The sequence below is a fragment of the Pteropus medius genome, unplaced genomic scaffold (assembly GCF_902729225.1).
Source record: "Pteropus medius unplaced genomic scaffold, Ma_sr-lr_union100, whole genome shotgun sequence".
Lineage (NCBI taxonomy): Eukaryota > Metazoa > Chordata > Mammalia > Chiroptera > Pteropodidae > Pteropus > Pteropus medius.
In genome coordinates, this window is record NW_024351730.1 from 41,655,222 (window position 1) to 41,672,933 (window position 17,712).

General features: G+C 32.1%; 1 protein-coding gene across 1 annotated transcript in view; it reads right to left on the reverse strand.

Annotated features, from left to right (window-relative positions):
• Positions 1–249: 249 nt before the first annotated feature.
• The window catches only part of EIF4E (eukaryotic translation initiation factor 4E), a 34,372-nt gene continuing 16,909 nt past the window's right edge, over positions 250–17,712 (reverse strand). The window contains exons 2-7 of the mRNA XM_039845770.1: positions 14,126–14,232; positions 8,069–8,164; positions 5,442–5,505; positions 4,657–4,770; positions 3,331–3,470; positions 250–1,342 (exon numbers count right to left, since the gene is read on the reverse strand). Coding sequence (XP_039701704.1) covers positions 1,228–1,342; positions 3,331–3,470; positions 4,657–4,770; positions 5,442–5,505; positions 8,069–8,164; positions 14,126–14,232 — 636 coding nt within the window. The 3' untranslated portion in view covers positions 250–1,227. The remainder of the gene's footprint in view (positions 1,343–3,330; positions 3,471–4,656; positions 4,771–5,441; positions 5,506–8,068; positions 8,165–14,125; positions 14,233–17,712) is intronic.

The window sequence follows — 17,712 nt, forward strand, 5'->3', positions numbered from 1 at the left end:
AATGCTCCCACCACCTGTACTCTTTCCCTAAGCTATCATTTGACACTTAGAAGATTATCTCAATTCAGCAACCAAATTTTACAACTACTATTCCTACCAATCAAATGGTGATGCACCAAGATCACAATTCTCCTAGGTTATTATGCTGTTCACGTGGAAGATACTACAAGAGAAGATACAAGAGACTGCCTTGCAATAAGAAATAAAAATTCCTTCTATAGACATGGAGAAATAAAAGGACAAATCTAGTTGTCTAAAAGACAATTCACTGTACACATTTTATTTACAGTTTTGTACACTGTCTTAATATGAATGGGACCGCTTTTCTACTTGAGCCATTTTTTAACCAAAGCAAAATAACCTAAGTAATACAAAGTGTTAAAATACAGCATAAAGATACAAAAACAGACATACTAATTCTAATTAGGAATGTAATTATGATGTTACATTTTTTATAATCCACAATTATGTTTAGGAAATCACACAAACATAGATCACTGATTTGAATGAAATGCATAAATTTGTAGCAAAGCTTTGTAGTTACAAAAAAACAAAAAATTGCCAAAGAATGCACAAAATTAATGTTTATTCCACCTTTGTGTCATATTCCTGGATCCTTCACCAATGTTACATGAGGAAAAAAACAAAAGCAAAACAAATGAAAAACTGAAATCAGAATCACTAATGTTATCAAGTAGGGAAACAAATAAATTAAAATCTAGCAGCCATCAGCAAGAGTACAGCAAAGATAATGCTGTAAAAAGAAACAAAGAAAATTGCTAGAAAACTGTATGCATCATACTCTTTCAAACCAGCAAAATATGCTTCCACATACAATGGAACATAAACAGAATTATTTTCCTGTAAGGTATAGATATGCAAGTTCTTTTTTAATATTGTGGATGGGTAAAATGTATTTGTAATGGTAATTCTACTAAGCTATTACAGAGTGGGCAAGGAACATATTTATGGATTCTGGGGATGATGTGTACTGTAATTCTTTGATTGGGAAAGTGGACACTCTAGCCAAAATTTAAAAAAAAAAAAAAAAAATGAACACAGAAGTACAAGACAAAGGCGAATGAGACTTCTCTTATATCTTAGCAACATTTAGATGGAAATCAAATTTAAATGCAGTCCACTCTGCTTTTGAAGAGGCTTTGGTTCAGCTCCCAAATCTCGATTGCTTGACGCAGTCTCCTATGAGAATACTCAGAAGGTGTCTTCTTAAACAACAAACCTATTTTTAGTGGTGGAGCCGCTCTTAGTAGCTGTGTCTGCATGGGACTGATAACCAATCACTATCTTTGGAGGAAGTCCTAACCTTTCCTTATATACCCTCCTAGAAGAAGAAAAAGAAGAAAAGTCACCATTAATTTTTATTCACACACACACAACACACTGAATTCAGTATTATTCTTTATATTTAGAAAATATCTAGAGAGTGAGATAAGAAATTTCAAACTCTTTTCCTCTTAGCAAAATTTACTCTTCATTTTCACGACAATCTTGGTTAACGACTTAACCAATATTTGAGAGTCTATTATGTATCAAGTACTGTGATAATTAATAATAAATAATAAATCAATAATAAGCAAAGCAGGGAGTCCCTGGGCTCAATGTTTGTAGTATTTCTATTATTTACAAATAATTGCAAATACACATGGTGAAGCTATAACACATATATAATTAAAATAAAAAACAAAATCGATACCATGAAAATGTCTATTTTAATTCTGATCTAAAATGCTACAATTATCTTACATATAAATTCTAATAAATACTGTATATATGTTACTGCACATTTACATTTATACCTACTACTGACAAGATGCAGACATGAAAATTAAAAATTTTGAAGGCAATTTATGATATTTTCAGGAAATAACTCTACAACCAAACTTTCAAATAAGATGTGCATCAATTTTAGGAACAAAATATGGTAAGTGCCAAAGAGGGTAGGTATAGGGGCTGTGATATTTTATAATGAGCTAATCTCATTTGTGAAATTAGAGAAATTTCTCCTTTAAGAGTCATGAAGTCAAAAGTATAATACAAGATAATGAAGCATATCTGAAATATGAAGAACCAAAATAAGGCTGTGTGGCTACAGCTAATAAGAAAAATGGATAAGATTGAAAAGGTAAAATTAGGGACAGATCACAGGGTATCGTAGGTCAAGTCAGGAATCTAGTTCTTTATTCTAAGAAAAAATAGCAAAATGTCAAACATAAGCACCACAATTAAATAAAAATGAAAGGATATACATTTTAATGGAGCTAAATTCTCCAATATGACATAAGATAGTTTTATTCCTACTCCATCTTCCAGAAGATTTCACTACATTCCTTCAATTAAGGCATCTAAAACCAATTTTATGAAAACTAAAATTATCACCATTATCAGATTTACATTATGATACAATGTATTCCCTTCAATTATACTTAATCATTAAAAATACCAGAAAGCAAAAGCACTGATCCACATGTAACTTGGATGGGTAAAAGATAAAATCTGTCCTTGAAAAACTAAAGACAAATGTTTCATAAAAATTTCAAAAACTTTTAACATTGACATAAATACAAAATTTCCTGAGGAAAGAAATTCATATTTAATTTCTTTAACTCGTTTTCAAATAAATATGAAATTCTCACAATTAATACATTTTGATGCTGACAGAAAGATCGAGAATATGAATAATCAACTGCATTCTCCTATAGAAACCTGTAGAATGAATCCTGGAAAATCCTTATACCTTTTAATTCAGAAAGGATTCATAGGAGAATTTACGATGTTTGAAAAATCACAAAGGGGCAAGCCAAACATTTTATGATCTATGAACAGTGGTTAATTTTAACACAAAATCTGAAGTCAACTTTTATTAATGTAAATGTAAAAAGAAAATTGTACTTAACATTGATGCTAAAAAATAAAAACAAAAAACAGGCAATGTTTGTAAACAATATTACCAAAAAGTTTAAAATTTACACATGTGCATTTGAAATATGGACCAAACCAAGATAGTGTCACTTAAATTTCAATAAAAACTTGATGTACAGTGTACACACGTGCATAATACACAAAATATACACACAAAAATCACTGATTATAAGTATTAATCACTAGTACTACATTTTTAAAGTAGAAAAAGACTTATATTCTCATTTGATAAATAAAATGCTACGTGCCAAAACTGATAAAATTGTTCATGAAAATACAAGAAAAATAATGATCTACAAATCCAAGTATTTCTAAAGCTCTAAATAAAAAGTACTTCTGCTTTTAGTTATCTTAATATTTTAAAAGAAACACACAAACAGCAAAACTTACCCTATATGTGTAACAGCTTCTCTGTTTTCACATTCAGTAGTCCATATTGCTATCTTATCCCCTTTAGCTCTAACATTAACAACAGCTCCACATACATCATCACTGTAGTCATCAAAAGATTCTCCAATAAGGCACAGCAGCTTAAAAACAAAACCAAATTTCAAATTACATCCAATAGATTATAAACAGCTTACTCAACTACAAACATCTCATATATTTGTATATATACACGAAACTGAAAAACAGTTTTTAAAAATCAAGAGTAGGCTTTCTGAATGTATACATTATAATTATGTATACGGTTCTCTCTCCTGGCTTTCGAAAACTTCGTTTGTTCCCCTGTTTCTTTTATCAAGAACATTTACAGTTGTTTTAACTTTCTCAGTAAATCGGGCAATTAATGTCAGGACACACATAAAAAATGAGTTATTTTATTAATATGCATTTGTTATGCTGCTGCTTAGATTAAATGCCTCTTGTTCTTGCTGTTTTTCATGAACACTTTCTCATTTTTTTTTTAATTGTGGTAAATATACATAAAATTTACCATTTTAACCATTGTTAAATGTATAGTTCAGTGGATAAAGTATATTCACACAACACTGTGTAACCATTACCACCATCCATCTGTAGAACTTTTGTCATCTTGCAAAACTAAAATGATTTTTTTCATGTATTTATTGATATTTACTGGTATTTATTGATAATCTCTCCCAAATGCAAAACTCCCTTCTTAAAAAAAAAAAAATCATTCATTCAAATATTAATTGCTTAATTTATTAAGTGCTAACTATAACCCAGACACTGTGCCAAGTGCTAGAAATACAAAGAGACTACAATTCCTGCTCCTAAAAGACTGGGCTTTAGGATTTTTCACTACAGAAAATGCTTATTATCTCATATTTAATATATGTCCTATGAAGCCAAAAGTTTCAGGTTATATCACAAAGAATAAGCTGAATGATATCAAGCTACAATTTCATTGTTTGCTTCACTGATCTAAAAAGTTTAGTATACAAAGCAATACTTTAAGAGGACTGTAAAAACTTACATTTTATAAAATGTAAGGTTCTGTAATTTTGAAGTTAATGAAATGACTAGAATGAGATTGCTGTAGAAGATGAGTCAATTTGTAATGTGGTAGGGAGTTTCGCTGTACTAGTATGTAAAATACACAGGATTCACATGATAGAACGAAATTAATTGCTGCCTCAGATTTTCTAGAGTGGGCACCCTTATCTCTTCTTTGATTAAGTGACCAACATAAAACATAATGTAAATCAAGTTTTAGTATTCCAAAACTGTTTGAAAATTTTAAAACCTTACTGTCTCTAGCCAAAAGCGATCAAGGTCACTTCGTCTCTGCTGTTTGTTCAATGTAATTAGCCATCGTCCTCCTCGTTTGTTTTTCTCATCTTCCCACATAGGTTCAATACCATCCTAACAAGGTTAGAAGACAACATTAGACAATATTGTTACTTTAACTTAAGAGATCATCACTAGAAATAGCAAGTAACATCCTGTCAATTTTTGACTTCATTCCCAGTAAGACTATTATTGATGTAGTGGGGAAAAAAGCATACAGGACTTAAAGCCAGAGGCATGGGATTGCAGAATTAGCGTCCTGACTTAATCACTTATTAGCTATCAAACCTTGCATTTCATTTAATTTGGAAATTCTTGAACATTCTGGAAAATGTAGCTTTGAGAAGCTACATACACTTCTATACATAGAAAACATGCAAAATGCTTATGCAATTTCAGCAAATTAACGAATGCCCCACTACTTCCTATTGCCTGATAAAACCCATTTGTAAATATCTCAAGGACCCACAAAACCCACGTTAAGATTTCCTGACAAACTCTGGACTTAAGTCTACTTAAATATATAGAGATTGAATTGAAATCACGGTATGTGCCCATAAAGTAAGACTTTCACTTAATTTTAATTATTTATACTATAATAGGGGAACATATATTTATGCTAAAGCCTAGTAAAGGTAATTTAATTTTCTCCAAGTAGAGCACTGACTATTTCTGGCAAGATTTCTTAGTGAGTATCTGAATGGTCCAGTTTTATAATAAATAATGAAATCATCAATTAAGCATACCTTAAAAAGTGAGTAGTCACAGCCAGGCATTAAATTACTAGACAACTGGATATGGTTGTACAGACTAGGCAAAAGAAAAAGACAATTATAAACACAAAATATGTAATGCAGAGTTTAGGAGCTTACATATATATTTAGAAAATATGATAAAAATAAAAAGATACAAGTTTATGTTTACTTGTTTTTCTATGAAGTCAATTAAGACCGAACAGGTCTTAATAACATCTAATGATTTTTCAGAAAATATTTTTAATAATTTATTTTGACAAAAATAAATTTTGATATCTTTGTTAACTCAATGCATTCCTGGGTATACAAAAGAAATTGAGAATAGAGGTACGAGGTAGTTTTAAGTAGATTAAAAAATTTATGAGGCTAATGAGCAGTTTTAAATACACAAAAAGACAAATCAAGAGAAAGCAAGATGACTTCTCGACCACTAGCATTGTATGGCTAAAATAACCCAACATTATTATTCTTGAAGGTATCCAAGAATAGAACAAGCGATGGTTCCCAAACTCCAGATTATTACTAGTCAGCAGAGTAATCACTTGGAGAACTTTCAAATTGTTATAAAATTGACAAGAGTAAAAATGTTTTGCTTGTCACCAATATAAATGCAAATACCATGATTTGAGCTGTGACTACAGATCATGGATGATGCTATTTATCTTTAGTCAGATTCTCTTGGTGTTTTTTTCACCCAGTCTAGGAATACTTTGAGCACAGTTTTAAGAAAGAGTATGGCATTCTTTGGATCACATCCCAACAGGATAACATACAAATCCAATTTGGGTGAGACAGCATATGACCAAATAAGGTCTGTTAGCCACTACCTCATGGTCACTCTTCCCAAACATTATCATTGACAGCTTCCACTAGACAACAAAAGAGTTTTGGATACTAATAGTAACTACAGAATTAACTCCACTATTTTTATAAAATTAATGGATTGTGTAGAAGTGACCTTCTTAAATGATATTCAAGGTAGAAAAGGTCTTTCTTGTTCATGTTGCTCTAAGATCTCTTAGTAATAAAGTTTATAATGAGAATTTGTAATGGCACAATTTAAACAGAATCCTAACAATATAGACTGGATGAATCCAAAAGGACTCAATGGTTATCACTAAATTTGCCAGAAAAAAAATAAAGTGACTTAGATATTTAGAGAAAGCAGAAGGATTCCTTCATATCTCTAAGTTATAGTATTAAAAATCTACTATGCAATGACATTGTTCACATATAACTAAAGTGTGGGGCCATGTTCTAATTAGAAACACAATTATGCAAACTGGTGAAAGCTAAACTAAATAAATGCAAGTCTGATTCAGTGGAAGAAATGGTTCGAGATATTTGCTCCTCCCTCCTCCACAGACTAGAGACTTTTTTTGTTTTAGAGGACTCTTGAATAAATTATAGAAAAAAAAACACGATGTTTTGAGGAAGGATGAAACATAATAACCCCAGTCAACTACGCAACTAGACCTATGAAATACTGAGGGTTTAAATGTAATTCTATTACTTAAGAAAAAATAAAAGTCAATGCTTTCAATAAAAAGTGGCTAGTTCACCATTTGTAGTTTTCTCTAATTATTCTGTAGTTTTTTTCCCCAGTGATTCAAATGCATAATAAATGTCTATTACGGGAGAAGCATTAGAAATATACAGAAGAATTCTGCCCTGAAGGAAGTATACATGAATTGTCTGAATTTGTTCTTTTGTGTGAGCAGAATACACTCCAGTAGTTACATTAAAACATAAGAGGAGCATTGACTTCATAAATATATAAAATCAATTATATATCAAATATATATGTAAAAATGATACAAAAATATGCTAGATACACATATTATAGAATATTTTAAATAATCACTAGGGAATTTACAGCTCTTCATTATCTTAATGTTTTCAAAGTTCCTCCCTACATGTATACTCAAGTATATATACTAAATTAACTGAGTTCTTAGAGAATCAATATTGCAAATCCTGAAAAAGACTTTACAATTTTATATTTTATTTTGAAGTCATGCAAAGGTTCATTCATGACCCCCGATCTTAACTTTTTGCTAAATCTGAAACAAAATCTCAAAAACATTTTTCAACTATTCTTGAAGTTGATCACAAAGTATAATGAAATTAATAGATGATCATCACAGAAACTGTCATTCTTTGACAAACCCTAAATATTGAGCACTTCAGCCTTTGAAATCTCAAAATAACTATAAAAAGAAATCTCAGAGGTTACACTGAAAAAAAATTTGCAAAAATGAGGACCTAACAAAGCTCTGGAATACCCAAGAATGAGGCAAAAGTATCTAGGCAACCAAGAAAGGAGACAAGTTCCAACAAGTTGTCAAAAAGTTCTAGGGGCAATAAAGGATTCTGAAGCCAAAGATACCTCAGGACAAGAAATAAAGAACATGCAGGGCTAAAAGATGACAAGACTGAAGGTTTCTAAAACTTGATGAGGAATAATCACCAATTCTAACAGTTGTGAGGCGATGGACAGACAAAAAGGTAATTCTATAGATGTTTATTAATTTTTCATCTTTACCTTCATTTTGTAAATGTGACTTAAAATGAAAATTTATACACTAATAAAACAACATCCTAAAAGAGTTACTTACGCCCAAAAGTCTTCAACAGTATCAAACTTAGAGATCAGCCGAAGGTTTGCTTGCCAAGTTTTGCTTTTATCATTTTTAAAAAACCAGAGTGCCCATCTAAAAACAAAAAGTCAATGTCAAAAAATGGCAATTTTACATCCAAGTTCATTGCATCATTACTCACAACAGCCAAAAAATGGAAGCAACATAAGTGTCCATTGATATATGAATAAACAAAATGTGGTAAAAACAGACAATGTAATATTAATCAGCCTTAAAAAAGGAAATTCTGACACTTGCTACAACATGAATGGACCCTGAAGACATTTTGTCAATATTCTATGATTCCACTTGTATGAGGTACCTAGAGTAGTCAAATTCAAAGAGACAGAAGGTAGAATGGTGGTTGCCAGGGGCTAGAAGGAAGGAGAGTAGGGAGCTGTTTAATGGATAGTGCTAAGATGAAAAGAGATGCAGAGACTGGTAGCTGCAAAACAATGTGGATACACTTAAAGCCACTGAATTGCACACTCAAAAAATGGTTAAGATGGTAAATTTTATGTTAAGTGTATTTCCCCAAAATTAAAAATAAGTAAAAATTTTTACATGTTATTACAATCGCAAATAATGAGTAGCTTTCTTTCATTTAAAAGGTATGTATTTTGTGCCTAATACGTAACAGATTCTTTGCTATACAGAGAAACCCACTGAGGTTCATCCGTCATGGAAACTGACAGATATTTAGTAAAGGAATAATTATTGTGTGCTAAGTGATATGATAATCAAGCACAGTTACTTAAGAAAAAGAGAGCGGAAGCACTTAACCTGAAAACAATGTAGGGAACAGGAAAGCTGAGTTTTCAGAGAAACAAAAGGGTATAAACCAAGGGGAAGAAATGAGAGTATTAGAAAGGGGGAAATTATTAAATGCGATTCTGTTTACTCAAACACACAAATGGGAAAATAACAAAATAAAGGGATTTATTAATGCTACCAGAGATATGTTCTGCAATGCTGTATACCAGCTTCTATATATCTGTACATACTTCTCTGTTAGAAGAAAACAAAGTTTTACTCTAATACCCTGAAAATAAACTCATGTCACATCAAAGTTACATTTAAATGTTATCATCCCAAGATGATTCATCTTTGGTAGAATTATATTCTCTGAATTACTATACCAGGTAACTCAAAGGAAAATTTCATTTTCTCATTGATAAAAATGTTGTCCAAAGACAGGATTTCCAAATGTATGTATTTCATTAACTCTATAACTAATGCTGGATAACAGACATAAAAATGAGATACACTTTATCATCTACCTGATAATTTGTATTTGCCAACCCACTATCAAAGAAAGCAAACAAACCAGAAAATTTATTAAACATACACACACAAGTTCACATGGTATTTATCCAAATAAAAACACTAAAAAAAGATGCCTGCACTCCCATATTCACTGCAGCATTATTTACAACAGCCAAGATATAAAAACATCCTAAATGTCTATCGATGGATGAATGAATAAAGAAAATGTGGTGTGTTTATGCACACACACACGGAAATATTATTCAGCTATAAAAAAGAAAAAAATCTTGCCAACTGCAACAACATGTATGGACCTGAGGGCATTCTAAGTAAAATAAGTCAGAGAAAAAGAAATATTATACAATCTCACTTACATGTAGAATCTTATAAAGAGAGAGAGAGAGTGAGCTCACAGATACAGAGAACAGATTGGTTGTTGCCCAAGGCAAGGTGGGTGGGGGAGGGGGATGGTGGAAGGTACTAACTTCTAGTTATAAAATAAACAAATCATGGGGATGTACTATACAGCATGGTGACTATAGTTAATAATGCTGTATTGTATATTTGAAAGTTGCTAAGAATAGATCTAAGTTCTTATCACAAGAAAAAAATTTTGTAACTATGTTTTGCGAGGGATGCCAGTTAGACATATTGTTATGATCATTTCAAAATATATACAAAATATCAAATCACATATTGTACACCTGAAATTAATACACTAATGTTATATGTCAATTATACCTCAATTTAAAAAATAAAACAATAATAAAACTGTCTTTTTCTTTACTGCATTCAGCCAATAAACATATAAAGATTTATCCTAAGAAAATAATTAGATGATTAGGCAAAAGTGTTTATATAAGAATGTACTTAATTTTGGAAAGTTTGGAAACATCTTAAGTGCCTATCAACAGGGATTTTTAAGCAGTTTTCAAAGTATGGTTTGCAGACACTTAGGGGAACCCAAAACCCTTACACCGGAGCTTTAATGAGGAAAACTATTTTCATAATGTGAAAACATTATTTTTTCATTGTGTTGACATTTGCACTAATGGTACAAAAGCAATGGTAGGTAAATCAGCTGGTGCCTTAGCAAGAATGATACAGTGGCATCAAACTGTACTAACAGACACTGTATCCTTTATTATCACCAACTCTCACAATAACAAAATCAGTTTCAGTTAAGAATGCCATTATGAAGCAGTAAAAATTATCGGTTTCATTAAATTTCAATCTGTGTACATGCCTTTTTCATATCTGTACAAAACTGCATACCAAAATACAATTCTTAGGCAACTGCACTGTGAGGTGAACTAGCCATTTTTTTCATGAAACACTATTTTTACTTGAAAGAATGGCTGATAAACCATAGTCATTTCTTCAAAACCGAACAGAGTGAGCCTGCTGGTTAAAATGTGAGCTTTCAGGAGAAAATCAGAATGTTGGAAAGCCTGTGTGTGCCACTGTGAGCTTGATATCTTATTAAAATGTAAAGATATTTTTGATGAGTTTAATATATTAATGTTATTGTTTAAATACTATATAATAAAAAGTATCAATATTTGGAAGATCTGCATAATTCACTGAACCAATATTTTCCAAATGACCAGTGTGCTGCAAAATTCTGTAGCTGTAAAAAGTTTATTCTCCTTGGAATATAGACCAATGGATTTCAATGTAACAATGCAGGAAAAGTTCTTGGATATGGTTTCAGATTCCACATGGCAACTAACCTATAAGAAACCTAGTATCAAAGGAGACTACCCATAATTATTTTAAAAGGCTATCAAAAAGTCTTCTCCCTTTTCCAACTACATACCTGTATGAAGTCATATTTTTGTATGCTTCCCCTGGAACAACTTATCTCCAAAGTCTGAATGCTGAAGCAGCTATGAAAATCTAGCTAATTTCTAAGTCAGGCACTTGAAGAGATTAACAGAAATGAAAAATCTATTTCCTACTATGTTTTATTTTGAGTATTTTTTCAAAAAAATATTTAACATGTAATGGATTTTTAAATGAATATATAATTTTACATTTTTTCAGGTTTATTTTCTAATATAGTAAATGGAAATAGATAAAAATCTATAAAATCAAAGCTCTGTAGAGCTCTCAAAAATTTTTAAGACTATGAAGAGGTCATAAGACCAAAAAGTTTGAGTACTGATGATTTAAATAAAATATAATGCATACATGCAAGAGACTATGTGGCCATTAGGATAACTGTGTGGATTTTCCTAAGACTGATATGAAACCCAGAAGCCATGAAGGAAAAGTGATATTTGACTACATGAAAATCAAAAATCTCTAAAAAATATAACTCCATAGACAATGTTAAAAAGCAAATGATTCTGATCACTCATTTCCAACCTAATCCCCCTTCTGGATGGGTTAGCATCCTTAAAATACAATGCTTGGAAATAGACTTGAAAAGATAACCCAGGAAAAAAAAGTCGACAAAAGAACTAAATGTCCACAGCCTGTTTAAAAACATAAATAAAAACACAAATGCTCAATATGCAATTGTTTTGAAACTTCAATGAAAGAAATGCACATTTAAAACAATAATACATAGTTTTCTCCAATGAGACTAGGACCAATCTGTTTGGCAATAATAATAAAGATTGATGGTTGACAAGGATTTAAAACCAGAAACTCTCCCAATGGTTAAAAACTCCAAGCTGGTAAAGGAGGATCATTTGGCAGTATCTACAAAGGTTGTAAAGGGTAGTCTTTAACATAGGAAATCTAAAATTTTACCCTATAAATATGTTCACAAAAGTGCACAAAAACCTGTAAGGATGTACAGGTTTGTAAATAGAAAAAAAAACCTGTATTCCCATTAATGTAAGCCTGATAAAATACATGACTTTATATTCATTTACAAGACAGTAGTTTAAAATGAGGTAAATCTGCACTGTCAAACGAAAAAGTCAATAGTATAGCTGGCCATCTGTATTAAAAAACAGTATAGATATATGCACATTTATAAGTTTTAGAACATAAAATAAATCTAACACTGACTACTTCAGGGAGCAAAGTAAAATGAAGAAGAAGAAATCTGAGAAAAGCAGAGAATTTCTACTTTATACACTTATACTCTGTTGATTTAATCGCTTATAATTATTAGGTTATTTTTAAAGATAGCGAAATAAATTTTGCAATATTTGTGAAAAGTAAACAACAAGGAAACTAAATCTGAACCATTAAGCATCTTAGAATACTTTTCCAAATGATATTTATAATTTTACACAAGAAGTAAAATTTACAGAGAAACTGAAATCCTCAGAGACTTCATTTTAACATTTAATCAGTTTGTTTTCCAATGAGGACACTTTTCAGAAATCTCAAGACTTCATTCAAGCTGTGAGAGGTATCTCTTGATTATTTCTTCCCACAATAAGAGCAACACTAAGAACTGTGCTCACAGACAGCTAGAAGGCATACAAAGATAGTTTTTAAAGATACCACTATAAAGAAGAAAAAATACTTTAAGGATTTTGGTGTTATTGTTAGGTTGAACTATATGAAATTCTCACTATTCAATTGCCCCATTTAATACCTTTGGCACAACGCTTTCCTAAGGAAGATTTTACCCTCTCTCTATGGACTATCTGACCTTTGTTATCTCACTCACTAGCTGACAGTCCCATTGTCTAAAGAATTGAGATTTTCCTGACTGACAGACATGCTAAAACCATGGGTCTCCTATGAAAAAATGACAGAAAACATGTTTGGACTATTATTTCAGTAGCTCTACCATGGTATGAAGGTTAAAAAATATTTAGGCCATAACGGGAAAATATGTTCCTTAGATAAATGATAGAATCTTTAAAGTAAATAAAGGGTGAAGGTACAGAAAATGAAAGAAAATGAAATACTTAAATATATTCAGAAGTCAATTCCAATTTTCTTTCTTCCAGATTCTAACAATGTTTATGTGTTGCCATTTTCTTCGCACTATCAATTCTCAGTGAATTCATATATATTTTCATTATATAAACCAAAAAAGGCAATTAAGTAAAAACACGAACATACTGGGAACAGGTATGGTAGAGTTGGGAAAACCATAGAATGAACAACCACTCAACTACTACACTAGAACTGTGAAAACTTAGCTCATCCTAGCTTCTCCTACCTTGTCATAACTACAAACCAACCTCCAGGTTCCAAATCCCCCAGCCCTCTATTTTCCCCTTCATAGCCCAACTTTAAGTTGCCTATTCTTGCTCTCTATACCCTTTTGTATACTTTCTATTCACCCTTTACGCTACTCCAATCTTTTCCCATCATCTACACTAGACGTTCTCCTGTGCATTAGCAAGGTTTTAAAAAAAATCATCCAATCCAATGACTCTTTGACCTTTCTGTGACATATAAAATGTGTATATAGTTTATATGTATATACCCTTCATGGGCATTCTCCCTCCAAAAAACAATAAAAATAAAAAATAAAAAAAATCCCCTATATGCTGATATCCCAAGCCTCTGTCTTTAGTCAAGTTCACTTAAGAGAACTCATTTACTACTGTGGTTTCAATTACCACCACTGATTACTGTTGAATTTCAAACCAATCTCTCAACCAGTTCTTTCTGAGCTCAAGATTCACACATAAAAATGCTTGCTAGACATGGGTCATCCAAGAAAAAATGGAATCCTAAACCTGACATACCTAAAACTAGTCTCACCTAACCTTTCTTTCCAAACCTGTCCTATTCACCATTTACCTTGTTGTCTAAGTCAGAAAACCCATATGTCAGAAAGCTTACCTGTTCTGTAAAGGATGTTTAATATAGTGTTCTGGGTTAGCAACCTCCTGATTAGATTCTGTTTTATCTTCTTCTGTAGGCGGGGGATTAGGAGTAGGGGTGGTTTCCTAGTGGAAAATAATAAAACATTTAAAATTTCTTAACATATCTATGACAGCAATACTCTAAATAAACTTGAACGAAAGTGCCAATATCTCTTTACCCAACCATGGACCAGTACCAGTCCGTAGCCTGTTAGGAACAGGGCCGCACAGCAGGAGGTGAGTGGAGGCTGAAAAAGGGAAGCTTCATCTGTTTTTGCAGTGGCTCTCTAGAGCTAGCATCACTGCCTCAGCTCCACCTCAGGTCATCAGGCATTAGATTCTCATAGGAGCACTGGTCCCTGGTGCCAAAAAGGTTGGGGACTGCAACAGACCACAGGCCAACCTCTAAGAAAAGCTCCAGACCCTCTGTTCTAGCATATCTTCATTAAGAGCAAAGGGTTTCTCAAATTTAAAAACATAATAATAATATTATATGTAGTTATCTTCCACTTACACATTTTAATATCAGAAAGACTATCAGAGACCATGTAACAAAGCTGAGAAAATCATCTGTATTAACATACTGTTATATTGAAGTATTGTATATGAAAGTTGGGATGGAGGAAGAATAAAACTAAAGTTTGAGAAGTGTAATAACTATGGTACAATAACAAAGTTTTATAAAGTGATCAAGCCAATATCATACATTAAGGTCCTTGCTTTTATATCATACTGATATGATGACATACAGTAACTTAGAAGTTCAGCAACTTCTGTCATTTCTAATTTGGTCCTATGCAAAAAAGCTGGACACTGGCTTGACCTTAAGTCGTTTTCTAGGCTAGATAATAATTAATACCATCATCTAATGCCAGAAAATAAAGGTGCCTGGTAAAATAGGTGTTCTCCACATTACTCTGCGTAGCTCTTCATTCTATTATTAATTGGTGTCAACAAAAGAGAGAGCCAAGGAAAGTCACCAGAAGCTGAACCAAAAGCTGATACAAAAGGGGATGAGGGGGGCCTGCAACAAGAGTATGGGTATCAGATTTAAATTGAACAACCAAAACAATAGATATATGTTCACATTAACAAGATTATGTAAATCAAAAATGTATAATCTAAAAGATCACAGAACAGATAGGTGATTAGTACCTATTTCACAAAACACATTTTTCTTATCAACATGACATGTCCAAGAACTACTTTCTACTATTCTATGAAGTCACTCATAAAAGGGGCTGTCTTGATTTTGCTCACAGGTATAATGCTTCACAGCGCTATATCCAATAGGAACTTACTGACTTGATTACTTAACTGAATAAATTTAAAGGTTTACATAGAGTAGATAAGGCCCTAAAATTTATAGAGTAGTTAATGCCTTAGAACCCAAATTGTTTTTACTAGTATTTCCTTATTACAGCCACTTTAAGTCTTCAGATAATAACTGTCAAATGCCATTGCTTACTCTAGTAGCTCAACATTAATGATGGTCTCCAAACAGTCTCAAAGAATAAAGAGACAACAGTTAGGGGCTGACAGGCAGAGGTGGGCTTTGGGGGACAGTGTAAAAGTGAAGTGCAGAGGAGTGAGCCTCAAAAATCGATGTAAAAACCCCTCAGAGGCCTTTGGCTGACTCTGGTGGCCTAGCAGAGAACAGCTGAGCCAAGACTTCAGAGGCTAGACACCATTAGGAGACAGCATCTACATCCGGCCAGAGTGAGTGGGTGAAAATCCCCAATTTTCAGATGAAATTCTAGGAATTTCATGCCCTAGGAATCAGGTGAAATACATCTGCCTATCAAATCCTAAAATCAATCCTTGACAGGATCAAGGTAATCAACCTATAAACAAACTAACTGCCTCCAAGAACCGAACTCTACGCTCTTCAGACGATAACATAATCCTGAGCCTCTATAAATATTATTTATAATGCCTAACAAACAATCAAACATTACTAGATATGCAAAAAATTCGTTTAAAGTAACTAATGATCAAGAAATTAAACTGTCCATAGAAAGACACTCTGACATGATCCAGATAATGGAACTGGCAAAGCCCAAATAATAAGTACAGTAAAAGAGAAGAAAAGGTGGAGAAAAGGGATGGGAAAAAATGAAAGTATTTGAAAAGAGACTTGAAATCTATTTTTAAAAATAATCAAATAGACATTAAGGAACTGTCAACTATAATGTCCGAAATTAAGAGCTCACTAAGACTGAACTCAGCAGAATGTAGGACTGGTGAACTCCAAGACAGGCCAATAGAAAATATTTAAACACACTGAGAAGGGAAAAATTGAATGGTATGAAACAGATGGAAGATAGTTAAAAAGTTCAAGCACAAGAAGAAAGAATAAGACAAGCAGTATAGAAAGAGATAATAACCAAAATTTACCAAATTTCATAAGAAATTCAAGTTACAGATTTAAAAATATTCAAGGAACTCCAAGTAGTATAAACACAAACACCACCTGCACATATCACAAACTACTGAAAATTAAAGATGAACAGATAACATTAAAAGCAGTCAGGAAGGGGGAAAAAAACCACACATATTACTTTCACAGGAAAGGTAAGAATAATGGCAACTTCTCAACAGAAACTATGAAAGCCATAAACTATGAAAGACAAAAGAATGGCATCTTAATGCTAAACAACAACAACAACAACAACAACAACAAACTGTCAATCTAGAATTTGGTGCTTAGGAAAAAATATCTTTCAGAAATGGAGAAATAAAGGCAGATTTAAACATCCCCCACATCCCGCCCCCAAACACACCAGACACCAGGAGGTCTGAAGAAAGGAAAATCTTCAAACCAGGGGGAGCGAAAATCCCAGATGGGAGCATGGAAGTACAAAAAGAATGAAAAAGGTAGATATGTGAGTAAATATATAAAAGGCTATTAACAGTTTAAAGGAGCAATAATATAGGTGGCTTGTGGAGTTTAAAATAATAATGATGGTCCTACCAAAGGGTTGGGCATATATGATTCTGTGAGGTTGGTTGTATATGAATAAAAGATCCTCTTCCTCCCAAAGTTAAGAAGTACTATAAATTCTCTTAATTAAAAGACAAATGATTAAGAGAAAATTTATTCATAAATTCAAAATCCTCATTATAAACCATAATTTCACATTTACTTAAATCTTTTACCTCAGCAGCACATAAAAAATAATGAATTAGAGCAATTACAAGTTTCATGGGGTCCAAAATGTCACCCTCTAATTCATTTAGTATTTTCTCTTCTTTTGTTATTTGACTTTTCACCATTAGGAGAATGATGAAAGAAGACTTAGATGGTACCAAAAGTCTCTGGACACACAGGAACTAAAAGCAGGTAATAATCTCAAGGGAAAAATATATATTCAGTTCCTAGAATTAAAAAAGTTTTCTTTTGAATAGAAAGTCCTACTTTAATTGATGTTTTAAGTAAAAACATGTAATTTTGAGTTTTTCCTATAACTAAAAAAAAAAAACTACTCATGTTTAAATAAATGTGTGGCTGTATAAATCGATAAACATACTAATTTAAATTCTTTCACTTTTAATATTTTATAT